This window comes from Cebus imitator, unplaced genomic scaffold (assembly GCF_001604975.1).
Source record: "Cebus imitator isolate Cc_AM_T3 unplaced genomic scaffold, Cebus_imitator-1.0 Scaffold1, whole genome shotgun sequence".
NCBI lineage: Eukaryota > Metazoa > Chordata > Mammalia > Primates > Cebidae > Cebus > Cebus imitator.
Genome location: NW_016107316.1, coordinates 11,500,747 through 11,524,873, shown reverse-complemented (window position 1 = coordinate 11,524,873; position 24,127 = coordinate 11,500,747). Strand labels below are relative to the sequence as shown.

Here is a 24,127-nt window from a genome sequence, read left to right as displayed (position 1 = left end):
CCACCAGAGCTTGCAAATACTGTGTTTACCAGTCTCTTCTCTTCTTGGCATAGCTTCTTTCAAATTTCTTAGTGTCCTCTTCCCATTATTACAAACTTCTCGTTTCTCCTAAGGTCTTTCTAAATTGGTGAGTTCTCACTGAGAGTCGAGTGTTGGTTTCCCTTAGCGTGACTATCACTTCCCAGTGTCGTTGATACATTATACAACTCCCCATCCCCACTTCCCCCCAGCTCCTGGTAACCGTCATTCTTTCTGTCTCTATGAATTGACTACTCTAGATTCCCCATGTAAATGGAATCATATGTCTTTTTGTGACTAGCTTATCTCACTTAACATAATATCCTCAAGGTTCATCCATGTTGTAGCATGTGCCAAAATTTCCTCCCTTTTAAGGCTGAATAGTATTCCATTGTACATAGATAACCGCATTTTGCTTTTCCATTGATACAGAGAGAGACACTTGGGTTGCTGCCGCCTCTTGGCTATTGTGTATAATGCTGCTACCAACATGGGGTGCAAATATGAGAAGCGAGGTTTAGGATCCTGCCTGGAGGATGGCTTGTAGAGGGTAAATAATGAAATAGAACGATCAGATGAGCTCACTGTCATGTTTTAAGAGGGCTCAAATGTCACCTGGTTTTAGAAGTCTTCCTGGTCTCGGCAGGCAGCCAGTGTCTCTTTCCTAAATCCACCACGTTCCCATAGATAGGCACTGCATTTATGCGTATCTCCTTCCCATAGACACTGAGCTCCTTGGGGGTCCCCTGGCAGCCTCCAGCCCTGCACCACGGTAACCCTTCCGGAGAGGAAATGGGGTCTAGGGAGAGCCTTTGAAGCCTGTGTTGGTGCAGGCTGTCCTTCCAGCTAACCGGGCTCTCTGGGGAATGTGTGTTTGACTTTCTTTTCCCGGTAATATAAGTTCAAATGTCTGTGGATATTTGAAGCTAGGATGAAAGCGTTTCTATTCATGCCCCTAGAATCTGTGAGGCCTTTTCTTTCTTTCTTTTTTTTTAAACCAAGAGCCCACAGCAAAACTTGGGTTACTCGTCTGAGGAAAGGAATGTAGAGCGAGGAGCAGGGTTTCACCTTCAGCCCCAGGCGGGCGCAGCAGGGGCGGAAGGGCAGGCAGAGTCCAGGGCTCCCCATCCCGGGCCTGGGGCGCAGGCCCCGCCAGGGTGGGTGAGAGAGCGGAGGGCAAGGCAGGCTGCGGCCGCGGATGGGTGCGCCCCGCCCCTGTGTGACTGGGAGGACTGAGGCTGCGACGGCAGCCGAGCCCACCCAGCTGCCGCCGGCTCGGGGCGCAGGGCAGGGGCAGGAGGTGACCACCTCGCCGCTGGCCGCCTCGCCCGGACATTCCGTTTCTGCCGCTGGAATGCGCGGACAAGGCTCCTTGTTGGCCTTGGGCGGGGTTCCCTGGGCCCGCCTGGCGCTCGAGGCCCGGGGGCGGGCGTGGCATGGCGTGGCGGGCGGGGCCCGAGGCCGCGGGACCTTTAAATCGGCGCCTTGCGTGGGCTCCCGGCCCCCGACGGACACCGCCAGGCCCGCCGAGCCCACCATGCCGCGCCCGGCCCCCGCGCGCCGCCTCCCGGGGCTCCTCCTGCTGCTCTGGCCGCTGCTGCTGCTGCCGCCCCCCGCCGCCCCCGACCCCGTGGCCCGCCCGGGCTTCCGGAGGCTGGGGACCCGCGGCCCCGGGGGCAGCCCTGGACGCCGCCCCACTCCCGCGGCTCCGGACGGCGCGCCCTCTTCAGGGGCCAGCGAGCCCGGCCGCGCCCGCGGCGCAGGTACAGGCTGGCGGCGGGAGGGACGCGTGAGCATCTGAGGAGGAGGAGAAGCCCGGGCATCCCCCAAACGCTCTGCCGCCGGCCTCAGGCTGACCGTGGAGCGGGAGAAAGAGGTCCCTCCCCGGCTGAATCCTGTGGGGGAAGCTGAGGTTCAGAGAAGGGGAGGGAGATGCCCAACGTCACTCGTGTCCAGGCTAGAAATGCGGGTCTCCTGAAGCACTAACTCACGCAGCCTCCCCTGTGACTTGGCCCGGAGCACAGGGCAGCTGGGGAGCGCAGGGGCTGCCGCCCAGCTCCGTCCCAGTCCTGACCTCAGCAAACCCTTCCTGAGATTTTGCCGTTAGCTCTCTTTGAATCCCCCCGTCTCCAGCCAATATCGGCGTGATCCTTCCTCCCCTCCCACACTCCTCAGGCTGCCTCACCCTGGGAATAAAGGATGGGGGTGTGAGACCAGGCGACCCGAAAAGCCGCAGGTTACCCCAGGACCAAGACACCCTGGGTCTTTGGCGAACAATTCTCTCTTTGGTCAGTGATTGATTCCTGAACCAGAGCAAAGCTTCTAGTGCTGCGAAGTGGGCAGGTCGTCTGACACAGCCCCTGACAGCACATGCGGGGAAACTGAGGCGTATCAATTTGAAGGGACTCTGCGAATCAGTGTCAGAACCCACCGTAAAATTGAGGGCTCCAAAATCCCAAGCAAAGCTCTTTCCACTGCCCCAGCCTACCAACCTCTTAATATGGTTTGCGTAAGATTGTATCTTTATTTCCAAAAACCCCAGCTCCAGTCTTGCTAAAGAGAGTCTGTGCCAGGCCATTTCTGGGTATGCAGTCTCATCTGGCCAGCCAGGATGCATGCCTCAGGCTGATTTGCATTGTCTGACCCCTTCTGCATCTTTCTGGATAAGCTGAGAGGGAGCTCAGGGGACTCTTTCCTGATTCAAATACTCAGTTCCAGTATTTAAAGTGGCAGATTTGAAATGGCGAAAGCATTGCTGCTGAGGCGGGAGGTGCCAGGGTCCACAGGGTTAGATCCAGCTGGTAGCTGGTTGCTCCAGGTGGGGAATTGAGGGAAAGCCTTTCTTCTAGCAGTTAACCTTGCTCTAGTCCTGACCAGCCTCCCTCTGGGATGGGACTGGAAGAGGAAGGAGAGATTCAGCACCAGGTGGCCATGTTCCCCTAAGCTGCACTGGTCTTTTATTACCTGGTGTCTGAACCTGATCATGAATGGTAATACCTTAATAAATACTAGATTCCACCCTTTTCCAAATTCTCTCCTTTTAGCAACCAGAAATTGCTAAGCTTTGCTATGGGCTTTTATTTCTAGCAGGACTGTAAGGACTCGACAGTATTGTGAGTCTGGTAACATTTTAGGAGATTCAGATTATTTGTTCTTGGGAATCACATTGCTGTTATCTAGTAAATGGGAGTGAGATTCCAAAACAACTAATGATTGATGCCGAGTGAGTACCAATCAGGAAGGAACCAGATGTTTACAGAATTTTCTGCCACCCTGATCAAGCCTCAGGTATTAGTTTTCTATGGCCACTGTAACAAATCACTATGAATTTTGTGACTTAAAACAACACACATTTATTATCTGAGAGTTCTGTGAGTCAGAAGTCTGACACTGGTCTCAGTAGGGTAAAAATTAAGGCGTCATCAGGGCTGCGTTCCTCTCGGGAGCCTCTAGGGGAAAATCCGTTTCCCTTCCCTTCCCAGTGCATGAAGGCTGCCGAGTTCCTTGGCTTATGGCCCTTTTCCTCCATCTTCAGAGCTAGCTAAAGCAGATTGAGGCATTTTCACATTGAGTTACTCACATTGCTTTCCTCTGCGTCCCTCTTCTACTTTATAATTACATTGACTGACTATATAACCTAGGATAACCTCTCGTGTGGAGGTCTTTAACTTAATCACACCTGCAAAGTCTCTACGCTTTGCCACATAAAAGTAGCATGTTTCTGGAATTAGGACATATGTCTTTCGGGGGGGCATAATTCTGCATATCACACCCTAAATAGAGGATTTGGTGTGAATAACCAAGTGGAGAAGGAAGAAATCATATATGTCTAGTTACAAGAACATAGCCATGATATTTATAAGGACACCATTTGGGTGTTGGTGAAAGAACTGTCAATTACAGAGTTCATATCTTCATGTTGCCACCCTGCCTTTCTTTTTCTAATTATACAAAAATACTCTGACCCATCTCCAGGAAGGATTTTCAACATAATTCTTCTTCTTAGTTCTAGATCTATAGGACTTTCCAGGAATGAAGTCAAATTCTGGAGGTTTTTTTTTTTTAATTTATTTTTTATTTTTTATTTGAAGAGATTTATTCTGAGCCAAATATGAGTGACCATGGTTTGTGACATAGCCCTCAAGAGGACCTGAGAACATGTGCCCGAGGTGGTCAGGGTGCAGCTTGGTTTTATACAATTTAAGGAGGCATGAGACATCAATCAAATACGTTTAAGGAATACATTGGTTTGGTCCAGAAAGGTAGGACAACTCAAAGCTGGTGGTGGTGGGGCTTCCAGGCTATAAGAAAATTTAAACATTTTCTGGTTGACAGTTGACTTTGTCTAAAGACCTGGGATCCATGGAAAGGAAATGTTCTGGTTAAGATAAAAGATTGTAGACACAAAGGTTCTTTTGAAGTATTATGGTGGCTAACCTTAGAGACAACTGATGACAAATGTTTGCTATTCAGATTTTTTTTTTTAACTTTAAGTTCTGGGATACACATGCAGAACCTGCAGGTTTGTTACATAGGTATACATGTGCTTTGGTGTTTTGCTGCACCCATTAACCCATCATCTAGGTTTTAAGCCTCGCATGCGTTAGGTATTTGTCCTAATGCTCTCCCTCCCCTTGGCCCCCATCCCCGGACAGGTCCTGGTGTGTGATGTTCCCCTCCCTGTGTCCATGCGTTCTTATTGTTCAGTTCCCACTTATAAGTGAGAAGATGTGGTGTCTGGTTTTCTGTTCCTGTGTTAGTTTGCTCAGAATGATGGCTTCCAGCTTCATCCATGTCCCAAAGGACATGAACTCATCCTTTTTTATGGCTGCTGGAGTTGGTTTTTTTAAATAAAGAAAAAACTTCAATTAATTCCTTTTTTTTTTTTTTTTTTTCTTTTAGAGACAGGATCTCATTCTATTGTCCAGGCTGGAGTGCAGTAGTGTGATTGTGGCTCACTTCAGCCTTGACTCTCTGGCTTTAAGCGATCCTCCCACCTCAGCCCCCTAAGTAGCTGGAACTACAGGTGCCTGCCACCATGCCTGGCTAATTTTTAAATTGTTTGTAGAGATGAGGTCTCCCTATGTTGCCCAGGCTGGTCTAGAACTCCTGAGCTCAAGTGATCCTTCTCCCTCAGCCTCTCAAAGTATTGGGATTACAGGCGTGAGCCACTGTGCCTGGCTTTAATTCCTTTTGACTTAACTAAATACATGACATACAGCATATTGCAGGGTGGTGGCTCAAAGTCAACATGCAGGATGTTTACCAAATACATGAGAGAATATTGATTTTTGTGGAGGAAAATGTCTCAGAGAGAGGTGACTGGGATTCAGTAGCAAGCCCCCAGGGGCTGGGAGTCTGGAAGCCTGGAGTCCAATCCATGCTCTACCACTTTCTAGTTTCACACCTCCTTGAACCTCAGGTTTCTCACCTGTAAAATGGGTATAAAAATGACCTCTGCACCTCCAGCTTCACAGGGTTGATGTGTTGGTACCTTGTGATTCCTAAAGTGTTACTGAAAGGAAAAATTTCATTTTTCTTAAATACCTCCAAACAACAGGCTAAAAACAAGAAGATAATTTTCTGCTTCTAAAAGAAAACTAGACAGAGACATATAAGGTAGACTGTTCCAGGTAAGGCTTTTTTTCTGTAAACTGCTTAGTCTAGGCATTAATTTTGAATCTACATTTTTTCCTACTCACTAAGTGAATTGCCTTCTTAGAGCAATCAACTTCTGCCTCCTTGTTAGGAAAGAAAAGAGCCCTGAGTGGCACCTCATGCCCCAGGACCTCGCTTCCATTTAGGCTGCATGCGGGTAATGCCTGTAAGCGTGTGCATGTGTGTCAGGTGAGAAGGGGAAAGAAGGGCTTGAAAAGGAAGTTTAGGGCTGGGCACAGTGGCTCACACCTGTAATTTCAGCACTTTGGGAGGCCAGAGTGGGCAGATCACCTGAGGTCAGGAGTTAAAGACCAGCCTGGCCAACATGCTGAAAGTCCGTCTCTACTAAAAATACAAAAATTAGCTGGATGTGGTGGCGTGTGCCTGTAATCCCAGCTACTCAGGAGGCTGAGGCAGGAGAATTGCTTGAACTCGGGAGACAGAGGTTGCAGTGAGCCAAGATTGCACCACTGCACTCCAGTCTGGGCAACAGAGCGAGACTCCGTCTCAAAAAAAAAAAAAAAAAAAATGAAGTTTAGTGATTGGCTTTTTTCTCATCTCATCCCGAATTGTGGATTTAATTTTTGTATTGAGGAAAGAGGGTGTGCAAACGGGTTGGGAGAAACAGGAAAGAATGGGAAAGAATAGTTGAACACTAAAATGTACTGTAATGCTATAGTATGTCAGGTACTTTTGTGTAGAAAAGAGATAAGTTCTTTAAAGGTGGGGAATCTGGTTTATTCGTTTTTGTAGCTCCAGGGCTTCATACATGTAGACCCTCAAAAAATGTTTTTGGTGAATGAATAAGTGAAAGAGAGATGACCAAGAGAGTTTGATGGCGCAGTAGGGTAGATACCAGATCACAATCCCTGCTTCTTACGAGACATGCTCACGAAGTTGGAAGTGGACTAAACAGATTCAAGATTAAGTTGGCATCCCTCTTTCTACTTTTAATTAGCTCATGGCTCTAGTGGGCCCCTAAATTCACTAAACAGAAATGATGGCCAGATAGAGGGAGGATTCAGGGGTTCTGGAGCAGTTTTCACCCTCTTGGAAGTGTAGTACAAGAAAGGGGCCACCAGAAGAGCCCCTGAGTGCCTTGCCTCAGACTGCCATTGCCTGAGGCCTGGGCACAGTGGTTTGCAGTGAGGCTGTCCCTGAGGGCCCAAAGCCTTTTACATGGTTCAGGGGTACATTTGTCCAATTGCTCCAGATAGCCAAGGTGCTTAAGAAAGGTCTAGAATCCATTAATTCCCAGCAATCTTGAGGGACCTTGGGAGCAAAAGCTTAAGCAGAGGGATGAGGTTCTAAGTGAAATTTCAGGGTTCAGCCAGCCTGCAGGTGAGGTATTTGGGGAAACTTCACATCTCTAGGTGATTCTCACTAGGGAGTTCTGAAGTCCTTGGTGCTTTCAACACCGAAAGAGAAGATGGTCTTGGAGAAGGTCACAAGCGTGGTGATGTTGGGGTCAGGAGATGCTGCCTTGCCTTGCCTCCTGGAATCCCAGAGTTCTCTGGAAGTGAGGCTTATTGCATTTCTAACTGTGGTCTGATCATTGCTTGGTCTTTTGCAGGTGTTTGCAAGAGCAGGCCCTTGGACCTGGTGTTTATCATTGATAGCTCTCGTAGCGTACGGCCCCTGGAATTCACCAAAGTGAAAACTTTTGTCTCCCGGATAATCGACACTCTGGACATTGGGCCGGCCGACACGCGGGTGGCAGTAGTGAACTATGCTAGCACCGTGAAGATTGAGTTCCAACTCCAGGCCTACACAGATAAGCAGTCCCTGAAGCAGGCTGTGGGTCGAATCACACCCTTGTCAACAGGCACTATGTCAGGCCTGGCCATCCAGACAGCAATGGATGAAGCCTTCACAGTGGAGGCAGGTGCTCGAGGGCCCTCCTCTAACATTCCTAAGGTGGCCATTATTGTCACAGATGGGAGGCCCCAGGACCAGGTGAATGAGGTGGCGGCTCGGGCCCGAGCATCTGGTATTGAGCTCTATGCTGTGGGTGTGGACCGGGCAGACATGGAGTCCCTCAAGATGATGGCCAGTGAGCCTCTAGAGGAGCATGTTTTCTATGTGGAGACCTATGGGGTCATTGAGAAACTGTCCTCTAGATTCCAGGAAACCTTTTGTGGTAAGTTGGTCAGTCTTTGCTTCCAACTAGAAAGGATGTTATTATATTCAGACATTATATACCCAGAGAAAATAGTTTTATTTTCTTTTTTGGCGGAAATTTAATGAAAAACTTAAATATATCCTGTGTGTGTGTGTGTGTGCGTGTGTGTGCGTGCGTGCGTGCACACGCGCACACATGCGCACGTGTGACCAACCTAAGCACACTATGTTGGTTTAGGAATATAGAGCTGTATTATATGAAACTTGGTTTCCTCATAAAATCTTCATGTTTGCATTAGAACTGTGAAGGTCTGCAAACATCCAGGCTAAATGACCCCGCTGTTCTCTGTAAGGATAGGGAAAACAAAACTCAAGATGCCTCTCCTGCCCTCTCTGCCCACCACTACATTTTTTCCCCCTGATACATATTTTTTTAGTTTTACCATCTCTAGATCTCACAGAACTCTGTTTGTTCTCCTGTAGAAGGCAGGGAGCAGCGTCTGTCCTTGGAAGAGTCAGCAGGCCTCTATTCCAACGTCACCATCAGCCCCAGCGCGCAGTTAGTGAACGCTCTTGTTTTCAGATTGGGCCCTCTATCTGATTACTCTTTGTTGAACAATGGGATTCAGGGACCAGGCAGATTAGGGTTTCAGTGCACTTGAAGGAAAGCAAGATGATCTTAAGAAATCATTCTGTTACTCTGCTACTCCCTCCATCCTTTAGGATGGAATTTGAATAAGAATGGGCTAATTTTATTGGAATTTTTAGCGTAAATTGATCAAATCTAGGAATACAGATCCATTTAATGCTGGAGTTTATTTTTACTCACTGGTCAGAATTATGATTTGTGGGACTCATGATTTATTTTGTATCATCTGGAAATAATCTTTTGATGCCTGTGTGTGAATATCCAAGCAGTTGTGGACAAATTTCTAGTTTAGGTGAATTTTTAAACAGAGATATCTTTTTGCAATATAATTTGTTCCACGCATGCACTTATTGACCTCTGATGGTAAAAAGATAAAAGCAATCCCTCCCTACCATCAAGTAACATTCTAGGGATGGGAGTGAAACAAACAAACGAACCAATAATTAATTACAATTGGTAAATTTCAAAGAGACTTTTTATCTAAGTTAATGCGAAAGCCAGCCATCAACAGTTTGGCAGGAAAAGGGGGGATGAAGTCTTGGTCTGGGCAAAGTTTGGCCTCATTGCAGCCAAACTTGGCTGGGATCCCCTTGTCTTTCCTGTCCCAGGACACTAGGCTTTCACAAGCCATCACTGGCTTTGGTAGCATCTACTTGGCATTCATTGGCTTCCAAAAAGAAAGTGGCTTTCTTTCTCCCAGGAAATCACCCTCCCACTCCATGCTTGTGGGTGAGAGCTTTTCCATCAACATGCTGGTCTGTGGCAAAGTTGGGTTTCAAAGCTAGCACCTGGGGTTGGGCTTCAAAGGCTGTAAAGTAACAAGTGGTGAGTGGCAATCTTTTCCTTATGGTACAAAAGATCTGCTTGTTCTGGGAGAAAAATGCCCTCTCTATGGAAAAAAGACTGAGGGGCAGCTTGTTGTAGTCAACTGCTTGGAAAGATCGTTGCATGAAAAGGCCCTTCTTGGGAAAATATTAGCCTTGTCCTGTTGCCAAGCGCAGTGGAGGCTGGGTTACCTGCCATAGGAGGGCCAGCCTCCTCCAACAGGCCTCCTTGGTTTCTCAGAAATGACTTAATTCATTGATTCATCTTTCAAAACAGGCCACTAGGAAAAAAATATCCAATGAGACATAAATCATTCCAGGAGCAAAAAGTTGGAGATGTAGTTTACCTAATGTAATCTCATTTATTTTGATCTTCCTTTTCTTTTTACCTGTCTGTATTAGCATATGAGTTCATTACGGATTTAGCGTATGGATGAGTTCACCCATCTTAAATACTCGGAAAACAGTTACCCTCATTGCCCTCTACCACATGTACCACTGCCCACCTGTGAGTTCATTCTAGGCTTAGACATATGCTTGTGTGAGAATTCTGTTTAGACATAGACTATACAACTCTTAGAAATCAGATTCTGGCTACAGTGGGACGACTAGCTCGTAGCACTTCAGGCTGTACATTATTGTTCTCCCATTTCTTGTGGTGGGGAAGAACACATTTTTTCTTCATAGGGACGTGGATAAGCCAAATAAAACATCAATTGCCTGGCCTGTGTAAGTGTTTGGCGTCAGTTCCAAGTTTCAAATTCCCTTTCTCCTTTGAGAAAGTCTATATAGCAAGAAGTGTACTTTTAAATTAGTAAGATTTCTAGTTTAAGAGTAGCATTGCTAATAAGCCAGAGGCAGAAAACAGCCAATTTTTATAGTGAAGTAAAGATAGTCTGGGAAAGGAACCTGGAGAGCAATGTCTATTTGACCTGGGAGAAAGTATCTGAGATGTTTCCTGAGTGTCAATGCTGACCGTCGCAAACTTCCTCTGCACAGCACTGGACCCCTGTGAGCTTGGAACACATCAGTGCCAGCACGTCTGCATCAGTGACGGGGAAGGCAAGCACCACTGCGAGTGTAGCCAAGGATACACCTTGAATGCTGACAAGAAAACATGTTCAGGTGAGGCCTGCATAGGGGGCTGTGACTGAATCAAATTACTGGGGAACCTATGCTCCAGGTTTTAGACTGCCCTTGTGCTTTGACTCTCTGACCCCTTTTTACTCAACTGCCTTTTGCCTGGTTTACTGTTGTTCATCAGCAGTTTTCCCTGAAAAGGAGCTTAGGGAGGGAAGTGAAATGATACGTAAATCAGCTTATTTCCATACCTTTTAAGTTTTAAATAAAATCATAGGAGAAAAGGCTACTAAGAAAGAGGTCCAGGCTGAGTGTAGTAGCTCATGCCTATAATTCCCGCATTTGGGGAGGCTGAGGTGGTAGGACAGTTTGAAGCCTAATTCGAGATTAGCCTTGACAACACAGCAAGACCCCCATCTCTACAAAAAATAATTTAAAAAAATTAGCCAGGCTTGGTGGTGCATGCCTGTAGTCCCAGCTACTTGGGAGGCTGAGGCAGGAGGATTGTTTGAGACCAGCAGGTCAACGCTGCAGTGAGCTATGATAATGCCACTGCATGACAGAGGGAGACCCTGTCTCATAAAAACAAAAACAAAAAAGAAAGGGGGAAAAGACAAGGTCCAAGATTCTCAGTCCTTTTGAGGATTTGGAATTTTTCCTGGATTTTATTTAATTGCACACAAGCTACCATCTTCCTCTCTATAGTCATAGATGCTCATGGAATCTAGAAGAAGTAGGAAAGTTAGAGGGGTACTCACTGGTCTGGTACATAGACACGTACATGGAGTTAATGAGGAATGGGAATTAGATTTTTTTTTTTTAACCTTAGAAAAAAGTTTTTGAGAGAAGGAAAACTTAGAGATAATTTAATTTTATAGATAATGAAATTGATATGGACAGAAAGGAGAAAACTTACCCATGTCACAGGGTCTGTCAGTGAAAGAGCCAAGACCAGAGGGTTGGTTCCCAACTCCCAGCCACCCCTCCCTTGTTTTATTAGCACTCTCTCTCTCTCTCTCTCTCTCTGTGTGTGTGTCTGTGTGTGTGTGTGTGTGTGTGTGTCTAAGTGGCATGACCCATAATTATTTATTGCTGCCATGCTTTGCATGCATTTACATTTGTCTCAATCATCTTTTGATAGCTCTTGATAAGTGTGCTCTTAACACCCATGGATGTGAGCACGTCTGTGTGAATGACAGAAGTGGCTCTTATCATTGTGAGTGCTATGAAGGTTATACCTTGAATGAAGACAGGAAAACTTGTTCAGGTAAGTGAGGGAGAAGCTTTCCTATTGCTGCTTAGCTATCTGCCTACCTACCCAGTGATGGAAGGGCAGGTCACACTGACTGGGAAGTAGGTGTGTTTTCCTCTTTTGGCACCTTGAGCTTTTCCCATTTCTAAGTCTTATCCAAAACGTTAGAAATGGTAACATGTATGGATCTCCGCCCAAACATATACATGTGTTGCACATTTCCTTCTCTGTGCCCAGCCCGAACAGGTCTTCCCAAGTGCTACAGACAATTTAGTAGGTTGAATCACATAACAACCCACAAGTACTTGTTGCTTACAAAGGGAAAAACAATAACTTTATAGTGGAGAAATTGGCAGACATCACCTTAACCGAGTGATTAAAGTTCACATCATCAGTGATGACACATAGTGACATTATGAATGACCTGACATGCTGGGCTCAATACTGTGGACACAACAGCACACCTGTAGTATTCTTGCTAAAAATTCAGGATCACGAGGAAACATTAGAAAAATCCAACCTGAGAGACGTTCTCAGTTCACAAAATAGTTTCTAGTACTTTTCAGAAGTGTGAAAGTCATAAAAGACAAAGAGCGATGTGGGAAGTGTCCCAGATTGGAGGACATGTGAAACTTCATGCAATGTGGAATTCTGGATTGGGTCCTGGACCAGAAAAAGGGCATTAATGGCAACATTTGAATAATGTCTGTAGATTAGTAAATCATAGTATATCAATGTTAGTTTCTAGTTTGATAATCATACTATGGTTATGTAAATTACTGTTTGGGGAAACAGGGTGAAGTACAGGAATTTTTGCACTGTTTTTGCAACTTTTTTATAAATCAGAAATTATCTTAAAAGTTTAAAAATAAAAAATTGTTTAAAAATAAAAAATAGTTAAAAATATATCAGTACAGAGGAAAGTGCATTGAATGAAAATTTGTGTCGTGAGTTCTTATGCTGCTCTGAATCAACTGGTCTCCCTTGAGCTCCTTTCTCTCATCTTAAAAATAGGAGAGGGTTGAACTATAATTTCTTCAAACTCTATTTCTATGTCTTTCTGAATCCAGTATAATTAGTTACACAACTGTTGGTATCCCTCTGAGTTGGGATAAGTTTAATAGGCCTAAAAGGAATGCTTTAGAAAGTATTTATGAGATACTTAAGTTGTAAAAACTCAATACTGATGATTTTGAGAAGAAATTGGGGAAGGTCAGAGAATAATTATTGTATGTGCAGGATTTCATTTAACTCAGTTAACTTCTATTTAGAAAAAATAGCGCCAATGACTTTGAATAGTTTGCAGTAAGTTTTCCTCATATGTTTCTAGCTGCAAATAAGGTTTCTATCCATGGGTAATAAAAGACTCTTCCACCTTTTATTTCGTTTCTCCTAAATTTTTGTTTCACAGCTCAAGACATATGTGCTTTGGGTACCCATGGGTGTCAGCACATTTGTGTGAATGACAGAACAGGTTCCTATCACTGTGAATGCTATGAGGGCTACACTCTGAATGCAGATAAAAAAACATGTTCAGGTAAGATCCACTCAACAAATTCTTTCATACTTGGGTCTTTTACAGTGAAACCAACTTGCAACTCATCAGCAAAGAGGTTCTTAAAGGTAACTTAAGGAATCAAGGTTCAGACATGCTACCACACTTTTAGATGAAGGTACACATTGCTTAGAGGGTGGTGAGCTCACTGGAGCAAACATAGATTACTTCAGAAAATTACTGGGAAATAGGTAGGGAGTGGAGGGAGGGTGAGAAAAGCTAATTAAATGTAGGGTCTTTATCCAGGAAAATTTTATAGTTCTGTACACTGAGCACTTTTAAGCAAAGAGGAAATTTTGATGGAAGTCAGTTGGACAGAAACTATTTGGTGTGATAGGATGAACTGATCTTTTTCCAGTTAAAACTTGGCCTGGAAGTTTTCTGTAGTGTTAATCTTAAAGCTGGATGATTTCAGTAAAGAAGACTTTGTGAATGTCTGAATTAGACCCACACAAATCTTCCAGTAAGTTTGAGGCCAGTCACTCCCTGGCAGTTTCTAGATGATCAATCATCAGTGACACTAAGCCTTATACATTGGCCAATGAGCCCATGCCATTGCTGTTAATCCTCATTAATTTGATTTAAACTTACTGGCAGGACAGGGAGGCATTTATAAACGTAAAAAAACTTCTGAGAGAAATTCCAAGCTCTCAAGGTGGCATTTAGCTTTGGCATACGGAATGTGTTTTAGATTTGATGTATATTTTCCTCTCCCTTGAAGAGATATAGACTTCAAGATAAACGAAGGAAATGGCATGTCACTAAGTCCCCCCATTTTTTTTTTTTTAAAGGAAACCAATGAAAAGTACTAGGCACCTACTTTGTTCCCAGTATGGCACTAAGCATTGTGAGCATATAAAGAAGCATAAGTTTCTGCCTCTGAGTAACTTAAGGCTGGGCGAATTTTTGTTTCACAGCTCAAGACAAATGTGCTTTGGGTACCCATGGGTGTCAGCACATTTGTGTGAATGACGGAACAGATTCCTATCACTGTGAATGCTATGAGGGCTACACTCTGAATGCAGATAAAAAAACATGTTCAGGTAAGATCCACTCAACAAATTCTTTCATACTTGGGCCTTTTACAGTGAAACCAACTTGCAACTCACCAGCAGAGAGCCAGCTCCTTCTGAAAGCAGAGACTGAGCCAGGGAGAGGACTGATGGACACTGATGGAGGGCTATAGAGGCTGGGGAGGTGGGCATCTGTGAAGGGCTGGTGTTGGGTCTTGAAGGACAGTGAAGGTTTCAATTGAGAGAAGAGCAAAGTGGCACTGGCAGGGGACTGGCTTGAGCTGATTTATTTGTTCAGGGCAGGATGACTAAGAAAGTTTGGTGGAGAGGATTCACCTATGGCTGCACTTCTCAAACTAGTGGCAAGTGTCCCAGTTGGTACCTTAAGCTGCCAGGAACATTGAAGACCTGGGCAAACAAACCAAAAACAGATTTCCATTCAGACTAACAGATAGTATGGAATAAAGTGAAGCAATTTATTTTTAAAAAACATAGATCAAAGAAAATTTTCAATTAAGGCAGGCAATACTCCCAGATGCCAGCAGCCCGTGTTCTTCAACGCCTACTGTAGGCCATGCAGGATTCTAGGCCTTTTAGCTACAGTAATGCCGCTTAACACTCACAGCAGCTTTAGGAGGAAGCTGATTAAGTAACTTGCCCATGGTTACTCAGCTAGTAAGTAGCAGAGCCAGGGTTTGAACCCAGGTACTTGTCCTGGTGGTTACATAGGCTGTTAACCCCTAAGCCATACTGTCTTAGTGTACAAAGCACAGGACAGCAAAGAGGAACAGAAGAGAAAGATGTACTAGTGGGAAAGTTAGTATATATTTGTTTTTTTCTTCTCTTTGTTGAGACAGGGTCTCACTCTGTCACCCAGGCGGGAGTGCAGTGGTGGGATCTTGGCTTCACTGCACCCTCTACCTCCCAGGCTCAAGTGATTCTCCCACCTCAGCCTCCTGAGTAGCTAGGACTTCAGGCACATGCCATAACACCTGGCTAATTTTTGTATTTTTTGTAGAGATGGGGTTTTGACATTTTGCCCAGGCTTGTTTCAAACTCCTGAAGTCAAGCAATCTACCTGCCTTGGCTTCCCAAAGTGCCGGGATTACAGGTGTGAGCCACTGTGCCTGGCCTATTTACATATTTTAAAGTAATAGTGAATGGCTATGCATAGTTGCTCATGCCTATAAGCCCAGCACTTTGGGAGGCCGAGGTGGGTGGATTACAAGGTCAAGAGATCGACACCATCCTGGCCAACATGGTGAAATCCTGTCTCTACTAAAAATACAAAAATTAGCTGGGTGTGGTGGTGTGTACCTGTAGTCCCAGCTACTCAGGAGGCTGAGGCAGGAGAATTGCTTCAACCTGGGAGGTCGAGATTGCAGTGAGCCGAGATTGCGCCACGACACTCCAGCCAGGCAACAGAGTGAGACTCTGTCTCAAAAAAAAAAAAAAAAAAAAAAAAAAAGGAATAGTGAATACTGCTATAAAGGTGGGAAACATACCATGGAGCAGATCCCTTGTAATGGTCTGCTTTTCCCTTGCTAGTGGTAGAAAGGCTTGTAAATTAAATGTAGAGCCCTAGATCAGGGCCAGGGCTGGAAGCATGTCCATTTGTTACCTGTAGAGTGGGTACTAAGGTGGAATGAGGGGGAAAAACATGAAACACTCTGCTATAAGGCATTTTGCTGAAAACAAATGTAAATTGTAGCACTGAAAAGGAATAGCCATATTAAGGTTGGAAAGGCACTTTATGTATAGATTATATGGTGCCATGCATTTCACACAATGCTATTCTATAGGCACTAGTGAGCCACAAAATTTCTGCACATGAAATGACATTTAAGAGGAAAATTAGAAGGAAATAAAGAACTATTTTGGTTCCTGCAATGGCAGAGGAGGAACCTGTGTCTTCCAGGAAGCCTTTCTGGGTTTTAAAGGAGAATTGCTGTTTTAGTTGTCCTAGGCCAGTCTAAACATGGGACAAGTATGGCAATTTGCTCTGTTCTCCACTCAAACTTGGACAAACTGCGTTTGTCCCTGAAATGTTATTTGTTTGTGATAGATAGTAAGCACTTTGCTCTCTAAGCGTACACATCATAGTTATTAACGCGGTATTATTTCCCCATCTGTACTTGTGTGTGTGCGCGCGTGTGTCTCCAGGTCAGTGTTTTCTGTTCCACTTTGTAAGCTATGAAGGCAGGCACGTGGTCAATGTAGAGCTTTTGGTGCAGCATCAGACTTAGCTCCGTTTATGATTAGGTCCCTACAACATTATTTTTGGTGATGATCATGACAATGATCCATGAGAGCTGGGGATGCTGGAAGCATTGGTGGCGGTCGGGAAAGGCTGGAAGTAAGTTCTGGAATAGAGTCAAGACTCAGTGCTGCCCAGTGCTGTGGGTAGAAAAAAAGAAAAGGCACCCTTAGATATCTGTGAGAGATAAAAAGGAAAGGAACGTGTGTGCTGTGAGGCCAAAGGGATGAGAGGTATGGGAAAAGAAAACAGGCTTGCTCCTGCAGCATGGGGCCTGCTGCTGACTACTGATGGGTTGATTGTCAGCACTTGCGGGGACCAAATGGAAGCTTCTTCTCTCAGATGTTTGTGTTTACTTTTCTATTTAATTAATGTGTGAATATTTTCTTTCCTGCACCACTTGTGGTCAGTCCGTGACAAGTGTGCCCTAGGCTCTCATGGTTGCCAGCACATTTGTGTGAGTGATGGGGCCACATCCTACCACTGTGATTGTTATCCTGGCTACACCTTGAATGAGGACAAGAAAACATGCTCAGGTGAGGACCAGCCCTTTAAGGTGATTTCCTTTGGTTTGAGAATTTTTTCAGGAGCAAGCTTTTTTCTTTCTGTCTAAGGCACAGTTATGATTCTTTCTCCTTGTCAGAATTCTCTAGTATTCTCCACTAGTCTACAGAATAAAACAGTGATACTCCACCAGGCAGCCTACCCTCCATGATCTCTTTGTCTTCTCTCTTTTTCACATTTTTCTTTCTAATTAAACTTTCTGCTTAAGTCTGGATTTTTTTATTGTGATAAAATGTACATAAAATTTACCATTTCAATTATTTTCAAGTGTAGAGTTCAGTGGCATTAAGTACATTCACATTGTTGTGCAACAATCACCACTATCCATCTCCAGAATTTCTTTTATCATCTCAAACCAAAACTCTACCCATGAAACAATAACTGCCCATCACCCACGCCCCGCAGCCTGTGGGAACTACTTGCCTCATCCTGGCTTTTAAAACTTTTCTCCGTTATTTGCCCCCAGATTCACTGCTTCTGCCCGCGTCCCATGGTCCAGCCACAGCAGGCTGTTTGATGGTCCAGGAGCATGCCCTGTACTCGCTTGTTTTCACTCTCCCCTCAATGCTTTTGCTTGTCAGGATCTAAGAACCACATTCTTGGTAACATTTGGTTTGTTGAATTAAATTTTTGCCAATGTAGTGGATTTTTTCACTTCCCAGTTACTAATGAGGTGAGGCATCTCTTCCTATGCTTATTGGTCACGAGTTCCATATTTGGAAATGCTATTTATGTCCTTTTTATATTTTTCAATTGGGTTATTTGTATTTTTCTTATTGATTCATAGGAACTCTTCACATTGTAAGTTATTTTTTGTTTTTACTTATTGTAAATATCTCCTATCATTTTGCTTTTTAAATGATGTCTGTTTAACAGTATTCATAATGTTTTAAGTCTTAAGTTGGGTAGTAGGGTACTAAGACAATTTAATAAGGGAAAGAACAGTCTTTTTCACAAATGTTGCTGGGGCACTGGATAGCTACGTTGTATTGAATCTAGAGATCCACTTGGGGAGTACTGCCATTTTAAGAGTCTTTCTTTCCATTAATGTGGTTTGTCCTTTTTTTTTTTTTTTTTTTTTTTTTTTTTTTTTTTTTTTTTTTTTTTTTTTTTTTTTTTTAGTTCTTCTTTAATTTCTTTCAAAATTATTTTATAGTGTTCAGTGTACAAGTCTTGCACTTTAAAAACTATTTATTCCTAACTATCTTATTCTTTCTGGTGCTATTATAAGCACCATTTCTCCATTTCTCAATTTTCAGTTTTGCCATAACCCAGGTCTACAATTTTCTATGAAGTGTTTTAATTAGAATATCCCACTGAGCCCATGCCCTCATAGAACTTAGAGTCTATCAGGAAGACAGACACTGAACAAGTATTATAAGCACTCATCTTATGGGTACAGGGATGATGGACATGTAGTTGATATTCAGTAGATAATTCTTGGTTTATTGACTGATTAAGATGGGATTTGGGCTGGCTGTCCCTAAAAGGTTCAATAGGATTTAGACAGGTGGATAGATGATAGATTACATTTAATGTATTTGTGATCTCCCATCCCTACATTGGATCTTTGTAAAATGTTAGAGTAAAAATATTGCAGCAAAGGACCATTTCCTGTCCTCAGGTAATAGCATTACTCCATAGGAAAATGATACACCAGTCTTCAGACCTGGGAAGCCACTCTTATTTCTATTCACAACTTTAGGAGGAGCCCTGATACTGAGTAGGAATAGCTGCCTCACTGAATTACAGAAAGAAATAGGAGTTACTTTTTTCACCTCTCATATTTGATTAAATGTCAATACAAACCTGAATTTTTAGTTTCAAAGTATTTATTGGTAAGAACTAAGACTCTCACTTCAAACCATTCAATAGAATAACAGTCCTCTACAGGAAATCAGGACTTAACGTAGTTTTTATCTTTTTTTTTTGTTTGTTTTTTTGAGATGGAGTTTCACTCTCTCAGCCAGGTTGGAGTGCAGCGGTGCCATCTTAGCTCACTGCAACCTCTTCCTCCAGAGTTCAAGCAATTCTCCTGCCTTAGCTGACCAAGTAATTGGGATGACAGGTGCATGACACCATGCCTGGCTAATTTTTGTATTTTTGGTAGAGACAGGATTTCACCATGTTGTCCAGGCTGGTCTCCAACTCCTGACCTCAAGCAATCCACCCATCTCGGCCTCCCAGAGTGTTAGGATTACAGGTGTCAGCCACTGTGCCTGAGCCTTGTTTTCATCTTTGATATATTTTGGCCACACAAATAGAGGACTATTGTCCTAGTTTTATTTATTTACTTTTAATAGACAGGGTTTTACTCTGTTATTCAGGCTGGAGTGCAGTGGTGTGATCGTGGCTCACTGCAGCCTTGAACTCCTGGGCTCAAGTGATCCTCCCGTCTCAGCCTTTCAAGTAGCTGGGATTACAGGTGTGTGCCACTATGCTTGGGTAACTGTTTTGCTTTTTTGTAGAGACAGGCCCTTGCTTTGTTGCCCAGGGTGGTCTCAAACTTGGCCTCAAGCAATCCTTCTGCCTTAGACTCCAAAAGTGCTGTCATTATAGGAATAAGCCACTGTACCAGGCCCATTTTCATTTCTTAATTACATAGCATCACATGAACACTGTCTTATCTCTATATCCTTCCCCCTCCATATCAACCATGTTTTTCTAAATTTACTTTATATCATGAATAATTTCTGGCAATCACAAAAGTACAGGAAAGAAAATCATGAACACTCATTTAAGCATCACTTAGCTTGACAATTATAAACATTTTTGCCAATGACTCCTAAGACATTTTTCTGTGATAAGTATTTTCTCATCTTTTTGTTTGTTCATATATTCCTTTCCCTCTTGGAAAATGCACTTTGGTAAGTCTTAATGGTGGAAATATTTGATTGTGGATTTCCTGATTTGTTATGATTCCTAGATAGCTATTCCTACATAGTATATTTGTGTACTGTCATTGTCTTCAGTGATTGAGGAAGCACGAAGACTCGTTTCCACTGAAGATGCTTGTGGATGTGAAGCAACATTGGCATTCCAAGATAAGGTCAGCTCGTATCTTCAGAGACTGAACACTAAACATATCCTTTCTGGAAGGTTTTATGCTTCCGCCTGGAGCCAACCTAGGTACTACAATTGGGCCAAACACTTTAAGACATTCCACAGGCAAGTGACTGGTTTGTTAAGGTTTAATATGAGCAGTAGTAATATACAACTTAAAATTTAGAGTTATTTTCTCATGGTTTAATACACTGTTTCACTCATTCAGTATTTACACATAAAAGCTGCCTATTTCGTTCCCTAGTGCTTTTCCATAACTGTATATGCCCCTAATGATGCTCTTACATAACAGATGGAACATTTATGCTAATGATTCCTTAATATGGCTTAGTTCAGAATCTGTACATGCAGAAAGCAAGTCAGCTGATGAATGGGGTGTGATACCTCAGATTACACACAGTTGTACACTTTGACTAGCCAAGTGGTCAAAAAGCAGATTTTAAAATGTAACACGATACAGCCTCAGAAACATTCAAAATCAGTTCTTTCTCCAAAGGAATAACTCCGGAAAAGTTTATCAGAACAGTTCAAGTTAACAACTCTGTTCCTATGTACCTCAGAGGAGTGGAATTCAGATTGTGGTAATCTAGGCATATGTGGAGACTTTTAAGGGAGGTACAGATAGTTTCAAAGGATCAATTTACAAATCTTTCACTTGCTTAAGATGCTACTTGGAATCAGTTGTTATTTTCTTTTCTCATCTCTCATTTCGGCATCACCATTCTCCTAACTTTACATAAGAAAGGCATATTTCTCACTTACCCTAGATCTACTCAGGTGCATTCCTTAGAAAAGTAGAATCTTGAGAGAGCCAAACGAAGGGACAATCCAACAATCCCTTTAACCAAGACTTCATAAACATTGCTTCTCCCATCCCTCCCACGAAGGTGCTGCTCCAATTAAATTTTATGTGAACAAAAACATCTGAAGACCACTGCCGTGGTCTACTTTTATTGTGATCTCTGAAGAATAGGATTTTTGACTTTTAGACTGAATTCAACTTTTGGTGAGAAAACAGTTTTGCTTTTTTTTTTCACTTATCACAGGACATAATTATCTTGTGTTGAGTGTTTGAAAGTGTGTTTACATTTTCTAACGTGTAAAAATAAACAGTATTGGCCTTAACAACTTGCCACTTGATGACATTTTGGAGAAGTTGAAAGTAAATGAATATGGACAAATACATCGTTAAATTGCTCCAATTTCACGGAGCTGGAAATGTGGACAGCTTGGTATACTTAATATTCATGCATTGTTTTGCACACCTGTTATTGCCAATGTTCCTGCTAATAATTTGCCATAACCTGTATTAATGCTTGAATATTACTGGATAAGTTGTATGAAGATCTTCTGAAGGATCAGCATCATTTTTTCAAGGAAATAAATACACAGATCCTTATTAAGAGCAAACTTTAATGTCTCTAACTTATGACTGTGAAAAGTTTGTTTCTTTATCTACTAATTGAGCCATTTAATTTTTATATTAGTCAGATAACCATATTCACGATGGAAACTTTAGGTCTAGTTTCTTTTGATAATATTTATAATATAAATCAATCTTATTACTGAGTGCAAATTGTACAAGGTATTTACACGTACAGCTTCATATAACTGCAATGAATATAATTTTGAACTGTTTAACACTTTGTTTGTTGCTTATTTTGTTGGAGTATTATTGAAGATGTGATCAATAGATTGTAATACGCATATCTAAAAATAGTTAACATAGATCAAGTGAACATTATATTGCCATTTTTAATTCATTCTGGTCTTTAGAAGAAATGTACTAATAAAGAGCACTTGTTGAGAATTTAGGGCGTTAAACTTTTTACCAAGTACAAAAAACTTTAAATTTACTTTATTATTTTGCTTTAGGATCCAACTAATAAAGTTATATATTTATAAAATTGCTGTAAGTCGACAAAATCTAATGTTGTCTTTTTAATGTTAGTGTTCCAACCACCGCAGCTTCCCAAAGTGCTGGGATTACAGGTGTGAAAGCCTAACTTTTTTTTACTTATATATTTGATACATATAATTTTTTGGCTTTGAAACTTGCAACTGTTAGAACAAAACAGTCCTTTAAATTTTGCACTGCTCAATTCTTTTTTTGGTTTGTATTGTCTTTAATATAATAAAAGTTATTACCTTTACATATTAGCGTGTTTTTTGATGACTCATCATCAATTTTGTCTATTAAACATATTTCCTTAAATTATACAGAATTAACAATTATTTTGATATTCAACAGTTTCTTATCAAAAGACAGAAATTTAATACTCTTCCTATAGTTTAATCTCACACTCTTGAGGCTAAAAGTGTAAGTTCAGGTTCAACAGAAAGGCTTTAATATAAAATTATCTGAATTTAGTTAAATAATGATGAACTTTACATTAATACAAGCTCCTGAAAAGCACATATCACCTACAGATGTAAATATAAAATATAAACTTTAAGGAACAAAAACGGAATACACAAAGGAAATATATATTATATAAAACATATATTGTTACTTGTCAAAAATTTTGAAAGGCCATGACATAGAGTTACAGTAGTATTTTCCATACTTGTCTGAGCCCCAAATCAGTACATACATATTAATATACCACAGAGAAACGGTGGTATAAAGGAATAAATGGGAGTTCATGTGCAAGAAGGGAAAGATATTTAAAGAGAGGTGAGTTTCACTTAGCTTCAACTTATCATGTCTTGACCAGCTTATTGGAAACTCCTGGATTAGATGATACTAATTTGTCTCATGCGTCCAGTATAGGGAGCCTATGGGCAGAGGCCAATGTATCTTAAACAGATACACAGACAATGGAAAACAAAGGTATTATCTGAATGGGATTGAGCTAAGTTTGGAAAGAATTCCTCCAGGAGACTAATTTGTGCTGGTTGGCTAAGCACAACTGGCTTGTTAAGAGGTTAGGACCATCACAGAATATATAAAGTAGCTTGTGAAGCAGAGCCTGATGGAATTTTAACCCGCAGAAAGCACATTGGCTTACTTAAGGTGGGGGTTCCCTTGTGAAAACATTTAGGATTGAAGGGAGATCTGATTTTGGATGGAGTTTAGATTCTCTAGGAAAGGCACTAGGAACTATTGTCAGTTCTGTAATAGATTGTGCTGGGTGAGGCAAATCACCCAGGTTAAAGGATTGGAGCATTTTTTTTTTGGTCTGAGATGGGAAAAGACTCCAAGTGGGAAAATTAATTACTGATGCATAAATTACATGCTATATTATGGTAAAAGAGAAAACCAGAAATAAATAAAAACATGGTTGAGACCAAATAATTTCATGAGAGTGGTTCTACTTGGATTTCCTATGCCTTAGATTTTGAGGCTTTCTAACTCTCAGGCATTCAAAAAGGACAAAGGAGAACGAAGAAAAAAATAAGGTAAGAAAAATAAGAGAATATGTAACAGTCGACTCTAGATGAGAAAACACCAAACGCTCAAATATTGTAAAACAGGAGGCTATGCCCAATAGCAATTGTACGCTATAATTACCTAAAGTTTATACAAATTCCTTTTAAAAGGACCCTTGGGGTTGCGGTAATAGCTTAAACAGTTAAAAAATGTCAAAACAAGCAGAATAAACAAAATCTCCTATTCCTAAATTGCTCCAGAGGGTTCTCGAATCCCCAAAGACACAGAGGTTTGCAAGATTTCAATATGCACATTTGCACTTTCATCTGGCCCGTAGCGCCAACCTATCAAATACAGTACATGGCTTTTCTCTTTCAAGAATGCTGGAACTTTGGGGCTTACAAAACATTAAATCATTTGCCCTTATTCGAACGGGCGCCTTTCCTCCTTGGTTTATAGTGCTGACACCTGAGATGCGGCTCCATCGCGACCATCAGAGGTGTATGGCGGGAGGTAGGGCGGCCAGGGACCATGAGACACGGCGGAGAGGGCGAGCGCACGGCTGGCAGTGACAGGTCGCGACCCAGCTTCTCGCGGAGAGCAGAAAGGCACAGAAGTCTGGGTACGGGACGGGACAACCCAAGCCACCGCTCTGCGCCACACGCCCACAAACCCAACGACGTCCGCGCAGGCGCACTAC

The 24,127-nt window shown here is 42.5% G+C and overlaps 1 protein-coding gene and 1 long non-coding RNA gene across 7 annotated transcripts; one reads left to right on the top strand and one right to left on the bottom strand.

Annotated features, from left to right (window-relative positions):
- Positions 1–1,498: 1,498 nt before the first annotated feature.
- On the top strand, positions 1,499–22,272 carry MATN3 (matrilin 3). Of its 6 annotated transcripts, XM_017526340.1 has the most exons (9): positions 1,499–1,781; positions 7,250–7,816; positions 10,270–10,395; positions 11,492–11,617; positions 13,014–13,139; positions 14,075–14,200; positions 16,838–16,963; positions 19,964–20,074; positions 21,191–22,272. In XM_017526340.1, the coding sequence occupies exons 1-9, from the start codon at positions 1,556–1,558 to the stop codon at positions 21,244–21,246; spliced, it is 1,590 nt and encodes a 529-aa protein (XP_017381829.1). In that variant the 5' UTR covers positions 1,499–1,555; the 3' UTR covers positions 21,247–22,272. The 6 variants fall into 6 exon arrangements, with proteins under 6 accessions (XP_017381829.1, XP_037593475.1, XP_037593472.1 ...); XM_037737547.1 differs by lacking the exon at positions 10,270–10,395; XM_037737544.1 differs by lacking the exon at positions 11,492–11,617.
- LOC108302687 lies at positions 8,786–24,121 on the bottom strand. Its single transcript, XR_001824460.1, has 3 exons — positions 23,830–24,121; positions 14,507–14,578; positions 8,786–9,551 (listed from the first exon to the last, which is right to left on the bottom strand). It is a non-coding gene; the product is annotated as an uncharacterized LOC108302687 (long non-coding RNA).
- Positions 24,122–24,127: the final 6 nt, after the last annotated feature.

What these genes read in the sequence shown, in the direction of transcription:
- MATN3 (XM_017526340.1), top strand. Translation starts at nt 1,556, where the DNA reads ATGCCGCGCCCGGCCCCCGCGCGCCGCCTCCCGGGGCTCCTCCTGCTG. An exon ending in ATTCCAGGAAACCTTTTGTG is followed by an intron (nt 7,817 to 10,269) that starts GTAAGTTGGTCA and finishes TCCTCTGCACAG; the next exon opens with CACTGGACCCCTGTGAGCTT. An exon ending in AGATAAAAAAACATGTTCAG is followed by an intron (nt 14,201 to 16,837) that starts GTAAGATCCACT and finishes ACTTGTGGTCAG; the next exon opens with TCCGTGACAAGTGTGCCCTA.